This window comes from Lynx rufus, unplaced genomic scaffold, assembly GCF_022079265.1.
Source record: "Lynx rufus isolate CCGP_SWC_20201006 ecotype Redwood Valley unplaced genomic scaffold, mLynRuf1.p SCAF_9, whole genome shotgun sequence".
Taxonomy (NCBI): Eukaryota; Metazoa; Chordata; class Mammalia; order Carnivora; family Felidae; genus Lynx; species Lynx rufus.
In genome coordinates, this window is record NW_025814897.1 from 63,129,468 (window position 1) to 63,145,268 (window position 15,801).

At 40.3% G+C, this 15,801-nt stretch overlaps 1 protein-coding gene across 1 annotated transcript; it reads right to left on the reverse strand.

The window, feature by feature from the left end:
- Nucleotides 1-11,271: 11,271 nt before the first annotated feature.
- Nucleotides 11,272-12,339, reverse strand: LOC124506468 (olfactory receptor 52L1). Its single transcript, XM_047072538.1, has one exon. It carries the CDS (start codon nt 12,337-12,339, stop codon nt 11,344-11,346), a length of 996 nt encoding a protein of 331 aa, XP_046928494.1. The 3' UTR covers nt 11,272-11,343.
- Between the last annotated feature and the right edge of the window lie 3,462 nt (nt 12,340-15,801).

Consider the following 15,801-nt stretch of genomic DNA (forward strand, 5'->3'; position numbering starts at 1 on the left):
AAGTTGTATCTGGGAACGAGGGCAAAGAGTTGGGGCTGAGCTCGGACATGGCCTTGTTGCACACGGTGAGGCTCTCCAGCCAGGGGAATATGCAACGAAACAAACAAACCCTGGCTGTCACAGTGTCAGGCATGCAGGAGGCTCTGTCAAAGTTTTATGAGTTTCATGATCTAGGGTAACTCCTCACACTGTACTACCCCCTTCTCCAAGCCATCTGGGAATAGTCTTAGCTTGGGAGTCTAGGATCCTGAGGCTAATGAGCTGGATCTCTTAAGAACCTTCATCTCACCTTATGGTATGGTGCTAGTGGGTGCCTATAGTTGCAATGTGAAGGACAGGATTTGAAACTGACTTGAAATTCAAATCTATATCTGTCTGCTCAACTCCACAGACTATCCTCCTAAACATTATACCACTTTCAACATCCTGAAATCTTATATTGAAACTTTCCAGAATTTCTCAACAAAACTATACTTTTTCCTGCTTTTCACATTATCCTGTGTTAAGCTCTGCTGTTTGGTATCTTCATGAATTCATGCAGCTAATTAACACTATGTAAAATTAGTCACTGGATAAGTATTTTTTATTCAAGTATAGTTGACACATGTCACAGGTGTAATATACATATTTACTTTTTATTATCAGCTATATGTCCAGTTCTAGATTTGTCACAGGTATAAAGGTAAAGTAGTTAAGGTCCCTGCCGTCATCAAGATTCCTTTACACTAATTACACTACATTATAGTATCAGTGGCTTTCCATTTTTCATAAAATAAAACTAACTTTCTTAACATGCACTATTCAACATTACACATGAATTAAATCCATGTCAATTTTGTTCCCCATTAATGTGGTGTTACTCATAGTGTTTAGAATGTAGTAGGTTCAAAACATGTTTACCTAATTAGTGAAATCAAAGTCATATATAATCTGACTCCTTCCTATCCCTTCAATGTATTTAGAACCACATTCTGAGTGGGTACTCATTCCAGCTGCAGACATTGTTGAATATCTCTTATGGATTTGTGATAAAGAAGTTAAAGTAAAACCAGTCAGATTCATTGTGTGATCTTTTTCTCCTTGACCTCCTGGGTCCAGCCACAGAAAAGGCAAACAGTTTGTTCAACCTAGTGTGCTGTTTATTCTCTATGTGGCTACAAATCCATTTCCTCTTTCTTTGCTCTGCTCTGTGTTCATGGAGGCTGATCTCTTCTATGTCCTGCTTCAGCTCTGTTCCCCAACCTGACTCTTGGACTTCCAGTTCAGACAACAGTACTCACCTTTAGGACATCAAATATAGGAGGAGAGAGGGGCCAGAGTACTTATTGCTACCCCCACTTTTTGGTCTGATACAGTTCTAACCATGGTTGTGTTTCTCCCTAGCCAGAGATCCTAGTAAGAAGCCCCTCTTCCACAGCACCACAGCCCCCCAGGTTGGAGTAATACTGCTCCCTCCCCTTCTGGGTGGCAGTGGCTAGCTCCTGAGTACTTCTTGTTGGTACTTGACCCTTGCAACACCTCAATAAATATTCCCTTTTTAAACTCCTTTCAGTTAAACTCTTTTCTAGTAGTTTCCTGCTTATACCCTGCATGATACAGTAATTGGTACTAGAAGGGGACTCAAGAACAGACCCTCAAAATAAGATTCTTGAATTTGGTTACTCACATATTTGATGAACCTGTGGAAAATCTTATCAGCACAAAATGGAACATCAGTAAAATGTGGCACGGAGTGATATCTCAATAGTGCAAATTACCACCAATGTGGTTTAGAATGGAGGGCAGGGTGCTATGATGAAAAAGACTGTAGGATGGGCTACCTGGGTTAAAATCCCAGCACAGTCACTTATAAGCTGTGTTACTTAAAAAAATCACTTTGGGGGCGCCTGGGTGGCGCAGTCGGTTAAGCGTCTGACTTCAGCCAGGTCACGATCTCGCGGTCCGTGAGTTCGAGCCCCGCGTCGGGCTCTGGGCTGATGGCTCAGAGCCTGGAGCGTGTTTCCAATTCTGTGTCTCCCTCTCTCTCTGCCCCTCCCCCGTTCATGCTCTGTCTCTCTCTGTCCCAAAAATAAATAAACGTTGAAAAAAAAAATTAAAAAAAAAATCACTTTGTGTCTCTGAGTCTCAGTTTTCTTATTTAACATGAAAATAATAATAGTTCCCCTACATCACAGGGTCCTCATGAAGGTTAAAAGAATCAATATATAAATACCACTTAGAATAGTGCTGGGCTCATATTTTAAACATAAATTAATTCCTTCATGCCCTTATATTTTCTTTCTCATAGAGGCTCTCACACACTATTTAGACTTTCCTTCAAGTTGAAATCAACTAAAAGTGTAAACCTTCACAGCTAATGCCTACCTGTTCCATTTATATACATTTTTCTCATTATATGGTCATTAGCATAAAGAGAGAGTCCAGGTCCAATCTACATTTACAGATCACATTTCTTGGAGAAAAAACACAAAGCCAGGGAGGAGAAGGAAGAAGGAAGGAGTCTGTTGGGAGTTCATATATCTGATGGTTAGTTTTATGTGTCAAGTTACCTGGGCTAAGGAATACCCAGATAGCTGGCAAAACTTTACATCTGGATGTAACTGTGAGGGTGTTTCTGGAATTGATTAGCATTTCGTTCAGTTGATTAAAAGACGCACCCTCACCAATGTGGGCCCACATGAACCAATCTATTGAAAGCCTTAATAAAACACAAGAAGACAAAGGAAGGGGAAATCCCCTCATCTCGAGCTGAGATGTCAATTTCTTCCCTGCCTTTGAACATCAGAGCACCTGGAACCACAGCCTTCAGACTCCTATACTTAGACTAGCAGCTGCTGGCCTCAGACTAGGATTTACACCAATGCTCTCCTGCTTCTCAGGCCTTGAGACTCAGAATAAATTATACCACCAGCTTTCCTGGTTCTCTTGCTTGCAGACAGATTGTGGGACTTATCAGCCTCCATAACCACATGAGCCAGTTCCTGTAACAAATCTCCTCTTATATCTATCTATATCCTATTACAGTAAAACCTTGGATTGTGAGAGTAATTAGCTCTGGAAACATGCTTGTAATCCAAAGTACTGGTATATCAAAGCAAATTTTAAGACCCCCTTGGCTCAGTTGTGATCATGTGACATTCTGCATCACTTACTACTTCTATTGCAAGACATTGTTTGTTTATCAGGTTTAAAATTTATTAGAAATGTTTGCTCCATCTTGTGGAACACCTGCAGAACAAGTTACTCTAAATAAATCCAAGGTTTTACTGTAGTTCCATTTCTCTGGAGAACTCTTATTACAATACAGTCTCCCTTAAGGGGAGAAGCTGAGAAGGAGACATTCTTAGTTGATAATTAGGGGAAAATCATAGAAAAGAAAAAAAGGAAGGAAGGAAGGTGAGATGGAAAGAAGGGAGGGAGATAGCAAGAGAGGGAGGGGAAGAAGAAGGGGGGAGGAAGAAGAGGGAGAGGAGGAGGAGGAGGAGGAGGAGGAAAGAAGGAGGAAGGGAATGGAAGACAAGGAAAAAAATATTTTCTTTGAAAAAGAAAACACTATCCCTTGAGAATTCCTAAAGACAAGCCTGCAATTAGGATGTATGGGGGTTAAAATTCACATAGTGTGTGCCTTAAAATCTAATAGGTAAATTTGTTGGGTTTTTGAGTTTAAAGTTGTAACAAACCTTTATTATCCTTTTAATATTTTGTATTATCTGTATGATAACTTCTTAAATCACCATATTGATCTTCTGTGTTTCTCTCTTTTTCTTTTATAAGTCTTATTAGGGCTTTATTAACTTTATTAATCTTTCCAAAGAATCAACTTTGTTCTTTTGTTAATTTGATTTTCTCTATTGTTTCTCTTTTCAATTTTATTGATTCTAGTCTTATCTTTATTAATTCCTTACTCCTGGTTACCTGGGCTTAACTTACCCCTCTTTCTTTAAATTGTCAAGCCATCAACTTAAATAATTGCTTCTAAATCTTCATTCTTTCTATTATAAGCAGTGAAAATTATAAATTTGTCTCAATTTTTTTGGGGGGCGGGGGGCTGTGTCCTACAACTTTTGCTATGTTACCAACAGTCAGTTTGAAATATTGTCTAACTTCTTCTGTGATTCTTTTTTCAGCCATGGATTATTTAGATGTGTGCTATTTAACTTCCAAGTGCTTAGTGCTTTTCATGGCATCTTATTGTTATTGTTTTCCAACTTAATTCTGTGTTTGTTAAAAGAATATATTCTTGGGGCGCCTGGGTGGCGCAGTCGGTTAAGCGTCCGACTTCAGCCAGGTCATGATCTCGCGGTCCGGGAGTTCGAGCCCCGCGTCAGGTTCTGGGCTGATGGCTCGGAGCCTGGAGCCTGTTTCCGATTCTGTGTCTCCCTCTCTCTCTGCCCCTCCCCCGTTCATGCTCTGTCTCTCTCTGTCCCAAAAATAAATAAACATTGAAAAAAAATTAAAAAAAAAAAAGAATATATTCTGTTCTCTTGAAATTTATTGAGACATAATTTATGATGTAGCACACACACACAAAAATATCCTGCCCCCGGGATAGAAGGAACATACTTAAAGATCATAAAAGCCATTTATGAAAAGCCCACAGCTAACATCATCCTCAACGGGGAAAAACTGAGAGCTTTTTCCCTGAGATCAGGAACACGACAGGGATGCCCACTCTCACCGCTGTTGTTTAACATAGTGCTGGAAGTGCTAGCATCAGCAATCAGACAACAAAAGGAAATCAAAGGCATCAAAATTGGCAAAGATGAAGTCAAGCTTTCGCTTTTTGCAGATGACATGATACTATACATGGAAAATCCGATAGACTCCACCAAAAGTCTGCTAGAACTGATAAATGAATTCAGCAAAGTTGCAGGATACAAAATCAATGTACAGAAATCAGTTGCATTCTTATACACTAACAATGAAGCAACAGAAAGACAAATAAAGAAAATGATCCCATTCACAATTGCACCAAGAAGCATAAAATACCTAGGAATAAATCTAACCAAAGATGTAAAGGATCTGTATGCTGAAAACTATAGGAAGCTTATGAAGGTAATTGAAGAAGATTTAAAGAAATGGAAAGACATTCCCTGCTCATGGATTGGAAAAATAAATATTGTCAAAATGTCAATACTACCCAAAGCTATCTACACATTCAATGCAATCCCAATCAAAATTGCACCAGCATTCTTCTCGAAATTAGAACAAGCAATCCTAAAATTCATATGGAACCACAAAAGGCCCCGAATAGCCAAAGGAATTTTGAAGAAGAAGAACAAAGCAGGAGGCATCACAATCCCAGACTTTAGCCTCTACTACAAAGCTGTCATCATCAAGACAGCATGGTATTGGCACAAAAACAGACACACAGACCAATGGAATAGAATAGAAACCCCAGAACTAGACCCACAAACGTATGGCCAACTCATCTTTGACAAAGCAGGAAAGAACATCCAATGGAAAAAAGACAGCCTCTTTAACAAATGGTGCTGGGAGAACTGGACAGCAACATGCAGAAGGTTGAAACTGGACCACTTTCTCACACCATTTACAAAAATAAACTCAAAATGGATAAAGGACCTGAATGTGAGACAGGAAACCATCAAAACCTTAGAGGAGAAAGCAGGAAAAGACCTCTCTGACCTCAGCCGTAGCAATCTCTTACTCGACACATCCCCAAAGGCAAGGGAATTAAAAGCAAAAGTGAATTACTGGGACCTTATGAAGATAAAAAGCTTCTGCACAGCAAAGGAAACAACCAACAAAACGAAAAGGCAACCAACAGAATGGGAAAAGATATTTGCAAATGACATATCAGACAAAGGGCTAGTATCTAAAATCTATAAAGAGCTCACCAAACTCCACACCTGAAAAACAAATAACCCAGTGAAGAAATGGGCAGAAAACATGAATAGACACTTCTCTAAAGAAGACATCCAGATGGCCAACAGGCACATGAAAAGATGTTCAGCGTCGCTCCTTATCAGGGAAATACAAATCAAAACCACACTCAGGTATCACCTCACGCCAGTCAGAGTGGCCAAAATGAACAAATCAGGAGACTATAGATGCTGGAGAGGATGTGGAGAAACGGGAACCCTCTTGCACTGTTGGTGGGAATGCAAATTGGTGCAGCCGCTCTGGAAAGCAGTGTGGAGGTTCCTCAGAAAACTAAAAATAGATCTGCCCTATGACCCAGCAATAGCACTGCTAGGAATTTATCCAAGGGATACAGGAGTACTGATGCATAGGGGCACTTGTACCCCAATGTTCATAGCAGCACTCTCAACAATAGCCAAATTATGGAAAGAGCCTAAATGTCCATCAACTGATGAATGGATAAAGAAATTGTGGTATATATACACAATGGAATACTATGTGGCAATGAGAAAAAATGAAATATGGCCTTTTGTAGCAACGTGGATGGAACTGGAGAGTGTGATGCTAAGTGAAATAAGCCATACAGAGAAAGACAGATACCATATGGTTTCACTCTTATGTGGATCCTGAGAAACTTAACAGGAACCCATGGGGGAGGGGAAGGAAAAAAAAAAAAAAGAGGTTAGAGTGGGAGAGAGCCAAAGCATAAGAGACTGTTAAAAACTGAGAACAGGGGCGCCTGGGTGGCGCAGTCGGTTAAGCGTCCGACTTCAGCCAGGTCACGATCTCGCGGTGCGTGAGTTCGAGCCCCGCGTCGGGCTCTGGGCTGATGGCTCAGAGCCTGGAGCCTGTTTCCGATTCTGTGTCTCCCTCTCTCTCTGCCCCTCCTCCATTCATGCTCTGTCTCTCTCTGTCCCAAAAATAAATAAACGTTGAAAAAAAAAATTTAAAAAAAAAAAAAAAACTGAGAACAAACTGAGGGTTGATGGGGGGTGGGAGGGAGGGGCGGGTGGGTGATGGGTATTGAGGAGGGCACCTTTTGGGATGAGCACTGGGTGTTGTATGGAAACCAATTTGTCAATAAATTTCATATATATAAAAAAAAAAAATAAATAAATAAATAAATAAATAAAAAATATCCTGCCCCCATCCCGATGCCCTTTTTCCCACCCCACCCCCACGCCCCCATTCAGAACGTGAAAGGAGCCATCTGCTGCCTATTAGGGAAGAACTTTATTCTTCCACTCCACTTCCAGAGGAAGGCTTTTCTTCCTCTCACCATAAGGGGGAAATAATAGGAATGAAATTTCTGCTCCTCATCTCCCTTGATTGGTTTACCATATGGAAAGAAGGATTACTAATACAATTGCGCAGTGTGTGGGGTTAATGCATCTCAGACATAGGAAATATGTTCTGTCTGTTTCACTGCCTTCCTGGAGGATCTGTAAGTATAGCAGTGGACTCTTGTACCTTGTATTCAAGTTATCACATACACACCTGCATAAGAACACTAAGGTCTGTTTCCCTGAGAGAAAGCCCTAGAAGCCAATGATTCTTTTTACATTTTACATTCTTCCATGGCTCCGTTTATGGGGTTCCTGCAATCCTCCTTGCAGATGCCTGGGTAATTGTACTAGTAGCCCAATTTTCACATTAAATCTACCCATGTCAAGGTGGGGGGAAGAAGTAGGAATGGATCTCAAGATCTAGAAGTAAGAGAATGAAATTGACGGCCTCCCCTTTGTCCTCTGGTCCCATCTATATTTTGTAGTCATGACTTACTGGAAAAGAAAGTTACTAGGTTCTAACTGTCATTACTTTGATCACCCTTTAATTCCTTGTATGCAATCTGAACTACTAAGAACAGAGGAGATAAAGAGTGAGAAATCTGCACTTTCAATTGCCCATAGCATTCCTGAGCTTCTTTCTATCAAGAGTCACCCTGTCTCCCTCAAATGAGGAGCATCTAATTCTAGGATGGGAGATCTGTCCTCCAAACAGAAAAGCACACTAAAAGTTACCCAAAAAAAGATAGAAAGAAAGCATTCACACCAGAGATATCAAGTTTGTGCATTCATCCTGTACCACAAATAATTATTAATAGGTTTGTTGTGTTGGGGAGTAAGTCAGGCACTTGTTATTGAGAAGTAAATGACACATAAGAGACTCCTGTCTTCCTGGTGTCTAGTCTAGCACATAAAATGCATGCAACACAAGTAATATCACAAGATTAAATTAAAATTGTAATAATTCTGATTCAAGATGTTGGACTGAAAACATGATTTACTTCCCACATCTGCCAATGTTTCTCTTTAATGGCTAAAGAAATATGAAAATAAGATAATTAAATACCAGTACTAGATATAGGAAAGTGTACAATTATCAGTTCAAATACTTGGAAAATTTCTGGTATTCATAAGCCACATAGGATTGGCTTCACAGAAAAACCAGAATGAAGAGGCTGCAAACCAATGTCGGTAGTTGTGTAGAGAATTATGAATTAGGGAGGGAGAAACTGGACAAGTTAAATCTTGATGCAGAGATGGGAAATGTGTTCATTAAAAGATCCAGAGAACATGCCAAGCTTAGAGTCAATGGAAATGGTGACAGAATTGAAAGATATCCTTCATGAATTCATGAGGTCATTATTCTTGTATGGGCTGGACAGCTGTATCAGTGTAGTGTTCTATGTGCACAACGTGGCTAGGACATAATCTCCCTATATAAAAAGAAGATGCTGCTGACCCCCAAACCCTGTCATTGCAGTGAGGCCAGATACAATCAAAATCAATTCCAAGGTAGGGTACTCGCTAGAAATGGACAAGACGTATGGAGAGGTAGCTCCACATATCAGCATAGTATACTGTACCATCTCTGGTTCCAGGTATAAAAACTTCTCTATTTCAGCAGAAAAAGAGGGAACTTGGTACACCTTTCATTTTCTTCTTAACGACCAGAGGGGAATTCTGCCTGTTAGCACACCGCAGCACAATGACCTACAGAGTCTTACAACCAGAAAACAGGAGCTGTAACCTTCACAGCCTCTGAGGAAACTGTCACCACCTATCTAAACCAGTAAGTCTCATCGATGAATAGACAGATAAAATAATCTACAGACAGTTGAAGAACACTGGTCTCGTGAAAAGGAAGGACGATGCTAAACAAGCAGAAAAGCTAATCCTTTACAGATAGGAGTGAAAGTAGAAAAAAAAATTATAAAATATGTAGTAATATTTTTAAATGTCCTTTTTTTTAGTTTATTTATTTGAAACGGAGACAGCATGAGTGGGGGAGAGGCTGCTGATAGCCAGAGCCTATTTGGGATTTGGGGGCACCTGGGTGGTCAGTTGGTTAAGCATCCAACTTCAGCTCAGGTCATGACCTCATGGCTCTCGAGTTCAAGCTCTAAGTCAGGCTCTGCGCTGACAGCTCAGAGCCTGGAGCCTGCTTTGGATTCCATGCCTCTTCTCTCTCTGCTCCTCCCAAACTCACATTCTGTCTCTGTCTCTCTTTCTCAAAAATAAATAAACATTAAAAAAAAAAAACATTCTCCAAATTATGGTAGGGGACTTAACCTACTAAACAAGTTTCTGTCTCAAGTTTAAGTCAGGGTTGGTGGCCCAGAGAGCATTGGGAACACAGGCTCTTCTACAGTGTTGCTCTGCCATCTTCAGTACATGTTTCCATCTTGTGACCCAAGAAGCTCTTCAGATCCCACCATCATACCCACATCCCAAGCTTCCACAAATAGTGTAAATGTGACTAGAGAAAAAACAGCTACTTTGAATAACCTTCCTAAACAAAGTACCTCTAGAGCCAACATAGTTGTTTTCTAGTGAATGGGATACAACATACACCACAGCCTGGGCTTCCTCAGGCCAACTCACAGAGTTCAAGTCCTGCGCCTACAACCAACGTGATGAGAACGTGTAATTGTTCCTACAATAAGAACTCATACAATTCCTCCCTAATTCACCCAAACTGAAGATTTCCTACTCAGTCTCTGTACCTGAAAACTATTTATTAGGAGTGAAATTTACCAAGAAAGGGGAAACTGGAACACTAACTCATCCATTCCCCCCTTTTGACCACTGTGGAGTCCACTGACCCCAGAGTATCCTACCTCAAGGCAGCAGTGACTTGCTTCTTCCAGAACCGAACAAAATGTGCTACTTTTTAGGAACACAAAAGTTAAGTAATATTTTAGGGCAATGTCCAACAAATATGATGCAACACACCAATTATGACAATTCTCTTGTAAGTTTAACCTAGCTCCTGTTACCAAAAGGTGGGGTGGGGATCTAATGAACATCATTCCATATCCACATTTCAGAAAGAGAAATTTCTACTCTCAAGTGGCATAACTAGTTCTATATTTGTTAATAAATATAATAATAATCTATAATTATAATAAAAATTTACCAACACCAGCTCCTAGCACGTTATAGTTATTAGATAATAATAATTACATGATTACTTTTGCTTTGTTAAATTAATATTCATAAACATACATATATTCAATACTTGGTCTTATTCCCTTCTATCCTAAGTAAAAAATATAAATGAATTTAAATATAATAAATAAAAAATATAAATAAAACTTTTTAAAAAAGAAATCCACTATATACATATATCTTTATATTTTAAAAATAGGGATCAGGGGCACCTGGGTAGCTCAGTCAATTAAGCACCAACTTCAGAATGGGTCATGATCTTGCGGTTTGTGAGTTCCAGCCCCCGTGTCTAGCTCTGTGCTGACAGCCTGGAGCCTGCTTCAGATTCTCTGTCTCCCTCTCTCTCTGCCCTTCCCCCACTAGCACTCTGTCTCTCTCTCAAAAATAAATAAACATTTTTTTTAATTTTAAGCAAAATAAAAAATAAAAATAGGGATCATAACATATTATTTATAGAGCCTATTACAGTACTGTCCCCCTTAGGTCTGTTTAAATAAATGAGAAACATATTGTAATACAGGTGTTTTCTCACATAGTGGACATCTCAAACACTATGAGAGACATTCTCTTACTACAAAGAAAACCAGTGCCCTAGAGCTCCAGCTTTTTGAAAGTTCAAGACACTTTAAAACTAAAAACAGACAAAGGTTGGGACTTACCATTCCCTTACTAGACAATGTTCCACAATCATTGGGTGAAGGCAGAAAAAATGGCATATCCAGAGCTATTATCTATTGACTTTATCTCCCAGTCCCTCACCACAAGGAGTATATAAATATTGGTATCAAGAGTAAAAAAAAGGATGGGAAAAATAATCACAAATCCTGCTATCCAAGTAATCCAATAAGTGATGGAGCCAGTGCCCAGGGGTGTTCTTTGCCATGAGATAGCAGGACTGGAAGGACCCCTCACTGTGCAATGGTCTCTACCCTCATAGCTTAGACCAGCCATGGACTCCAGGCAGTACCTTTGACAGGAGCCTCAGAAAATAATAACTGGGATGTGTTCAGATCCATCCTTTTAGGGAGAATACCCTGAGTACTCGCTGGCGGATCTGCTGAGTCTTCACCCCATAGACAAGAGGATTGAGTGCAGGTGGCACGAGGAGGTAGAGTGTGGCCAGAAGAACATGGACATGATGGGGTACATGGTGGCCAAAGCGGTGAGTGAGGAAGGAGAATATTCCAGGAACATAGAAGATCAGGATGACACAAATGTGAGACCCACATGTGCTAAAGGCCTTAAGTCGGGCCTCACCCCCCGGTACTTTCAGCACTGTCTGGAGGATGAAGGCATAAGAAATACCAATGGCCACGACATCTAGCCCAACCACAAGCAGGGCCACTGCCAACCCATAAGCTCGGTTCACTGTGGTTTCTGAGCAGGCAAGTTTCACCACAGCCATATGTTCACAATAGGCATGGCCTATGATGGTGGCCTGGCAGAAGATAAGTCTCCGCAACAGGATAGGGAAGGGGAGGAGGAGGAGTAACCCCCGTACCAGCACTGCCATTCCAATGCGCCCTATGATCCCTGGATGCAAGATGGTGGAATGGTGCAGAGGGTGACAAATGGCTACATAGCGATCCAGAGCCATGGCCACAAGCACACCTGACTCCATGGAAGAGAACGCATGGATGAAGAACATTTGGGTCAGGCAGACAGTGTACCCAATCTCATGGGCATGAACCAGGAGCACTGCAAGGGTTTTGGGTGCAGTGGAGGACGCCAGCACCAGGTCAATACCAGAGAGCATGGCCAGAAAGAGGTACATAGGCTGGTGCAAGGATGGGTCAGTCCAGATGATAAAGATGATGGTGACGTTGCCCATTACAGCAAAGAGATAAAGGACACTCAGCGGCATTGCTATCCAGTGCTGGCTTTCCTCTAAACCGGGGATGCCCATCAGGAAAAAAGAAGGCTGCAGTAACCTCCAGCTGGAATTGCTAAGGGCCATCGTCAATGGCTTAGAGAAGGAAGAGAGAAAAGAAACAAAAATCATGATTTCTCCATTGCTGGGGGGTTATCACAGTGTCTACCTCTGGTTACCACCTTCATGAGAAGAGAGAACCTGAAAGTGAAACACAAAAGAATAAAGTGAGATACAGAGAATCCCCTGTTCTTGAGATAATGTCTTTAAGGTGAGACATCCACATGCCTGAATTAAGATAGGTCTACTTTCATTTACAGGTAAGAGTAATCATGCTGCTTAGAGATGTCTAAACTACCATTCAATGACTTCTAATTTGGAATGTCCACTTGAATGGATCCTCTATATCACCTCTTGCCATTACTGAACACAATAAATCAATCTGTTATTTTTTTTTAAGTATTTTCCCTCAGTTTCCACGACACAGCACTCTACTGTGTTCCTCCTATGTCCTCCATCCCAACACCTTCTCCATCTATCTGTCCATTATACGTTATTGATTCCAGAGCTTCATCCTCTCCTCCCTTCCCAGTTCTGTACATTTTCTCTGATTGAGTTCATCCATTTACAATATTTAAACCACTTATATAGTCTAATATCTTCCAAATCTAGGTTTCTAATTCAAATACCTTTCTGAAATACAAATCCATTTTCCACTTATCTATACATCAATGTCTATAGCACACACTCAACATATTCAAGACTGAATCAAATTGTTTATTCTCCCTAAATACACTCTACCTCCTTTATCTTCTCTCTATATAATTACTATATCTACCTATCTAACCCAATGTAGAAACCTGAAATCATTCTTATTCATTTTTATATCTCCTTTTACTTTGTCACCACTCCTGTTGACTGAATTTCAACCCCTTTTGATCCACTCATTCTTCTCAACCCCTAGGGTCACCGCCTAGTGCATACTCCTAATGTTTATCACCTGGATTATTTCCTTAGATCCTCTGGCCTTGTCATTAACCCTTTCTTCCACACTGCATTCTTAAGGCAGAGGATTATAAAATATATCTGAAATTCAAAAGTCATCATATCACTTCTGAGATTAAAATCCTTTTGTCCATTTAATCCATGGACTAATATCATAACTGACTGGCAAGCAAAGTTTTCAAAGGCTATCTTTTGTATTAATTTGACTTATACTTAGCACTTTTCCACACATATGTTTTGCTTGAACGATTCCAATGTTGGAATTATAGGAGCACACCAATTTATTTTACATGTAACTTTAATGTATTGTTTCTTCCTCTTTTATCTGAATTGGACTTTCTCATCCTTCAAAATTCATAGGCTCTTGGCTACTGTCTTTTAGAAGACTCATTAGCTGTATTAGGAACATACTAGTCATGTCAGAAGCACTTTATTTTGTGATCTTTTTATCTTCATCCACAGTTTTCTGTTTTACATAATTACAGAAATCTTTTCAGTGTCTTAATGGTTTGTCTTAAGAAAAGAACAATTTCTTATTAAACTTGATAATTATAAGCTGGCTGGCAGAGGCTTCACAGTACAGTGGGATAAACACAAGCTTTGTAGGCAGACAACTAAGGTTAAATTCTGCCCTTTTCATATTCTACAAATGAAACCATGGCAGGATACTTAAACTATCTGAGTATAGATTTCCTCATCTGATTGTAGAGCAAATAACACAAATCACACTTGTTTATTATAAATATTAATTAAATGATATGTATAAAGTTCTGGTATATAGATTATTCTATAAATAGTGCACAAATTTATACCTAGTTCTGTAATCGTACCATGAAAGACACATCCATTCTTGCTACTTCCCCAAGGTAGGGCCGGTGACTGTGAATAAGGTATTGGGCAGGCAAGATGTTATTACCAATTGTCAGATCCCAGAGGACACACAGACACCTCCGGACAGAGCCAAAATTAGCATCCAGATTGGCTGGGGACACACAGAGCTAAGTCAACTACCCCAGGGATAGCTGGTTGGGCAGAGAGGCAGAGCAGGGAGTGGCCAATGCACCTGATCAGGTGGCCCATCTGTCCAGTGTTGGTCATCACCCCTAAGCCTGTCCACCTTGATGTCTGCCATAGGCAGCTTCATTCTCAGTGAGCTAGGAAAGCCCGCATTTCACTTTAAGCTCAGGTTTCTCATTCACACAGGTCACACTCAGAGCAATAAATTCTTTAAAGGCTAAACATGTTCATTCCTCCCATCTGCTGAGAGTGTTGGCTGCTAAAAGCTCACAATTGAATCACTCTCCCTTGGACAAAGAGCTGACTCATTCAAGATTACTTTTCCTTTCTGAGTGTAGCTCTTACCCAATAACCACTCTAAGTACAAATACAAAGACCCGAACCTCTCTCTTTTGAAGCAATACTGAAGGACCATCTCAGCCCAAGAGCAGCCCCATGGAATCAGCTCATGCAGCTGGGGTTACAGGATCAGTTTAACTTTTTTGTATTTTCTGTCCTGTTTCCCTCACTCCCTGACAGATGTCACTCCAAAGTATACTTCACAATAAGTTTCCTGCATGCAAATCTCTGCCTCAATGTCTGTTTCTAGAGGATCTAACCTAAGTTAAATACCACCTGTCTCAGGTGACTTAAGCTTTCTGCCTCTCTTCTGAGAGACTGTGACAGGCCCATGAATATCAACCCCAATATCACGGCAAGTATGGGGAAAATACTGATTCTCAGAGTTCCTAATGAGATGGCTAAGACCTCCTTTATAATATCTCCCCAATATCAAGCAGACCCTTCCCTTGGTCCACCTCTGATACAGCACTTATGGTCCACCTCAGTGGCCACATTCTCCTTTGGAATAATGCTTCAGTTGCAGTCTTTCCATTCATCCAGCTAACATGTATTTAATTCATAGCTAGTGCAAAGCCTCATTTATTCATTAAGTCATTCAATATGTATTAAATATCTACCAGATCCATATACACTACTAGATGTGAAACAAAACAAATAATGTGATAACTCTTGTCATCATGGCTCATGACAGAGTATACATTATATATGTGATCACAGAAACCTAGTAACAGTTACAAGGGTTATAAATTAAAACTACAGTATGATAATCATATAATACTCTTAATATATGAACTTCTAATTCTAGGGAGTGCAGAAAAGCCCCCCCTAACTCAAGTTAGTGACCAGAAGAATGGGTTAAAAGTGAAGGGAAGTATGGGAGTATGCTGAGGATACAGAATTTCTGAGGCGAGAAGGAAGGGAGCTTGGTTTTGCCAAAGACTTGAAAGAATCATGAAATTTGGGATGTAGTACTCAGGAACTGAGCCTGGTTCATAAGCAGAAACCATAGTAGTATTTTTAGGTCATGTTAAAGAACAGTGGAAAGTGGAGATACTGAAGATTTCAAGCACAAGTTTGAGACACGATCAGAATCTCAGTATCATGCTAGGAATACGTATAGGAAGAGGTAAAGCACAGATGCTAGGAGATGTGTTAGAGACACAGTGATCTCCAGAGAGGTTCAAGGATATGTTGTGAAAATGGGAAAATGAGGTAGGGATATTTGAAAGA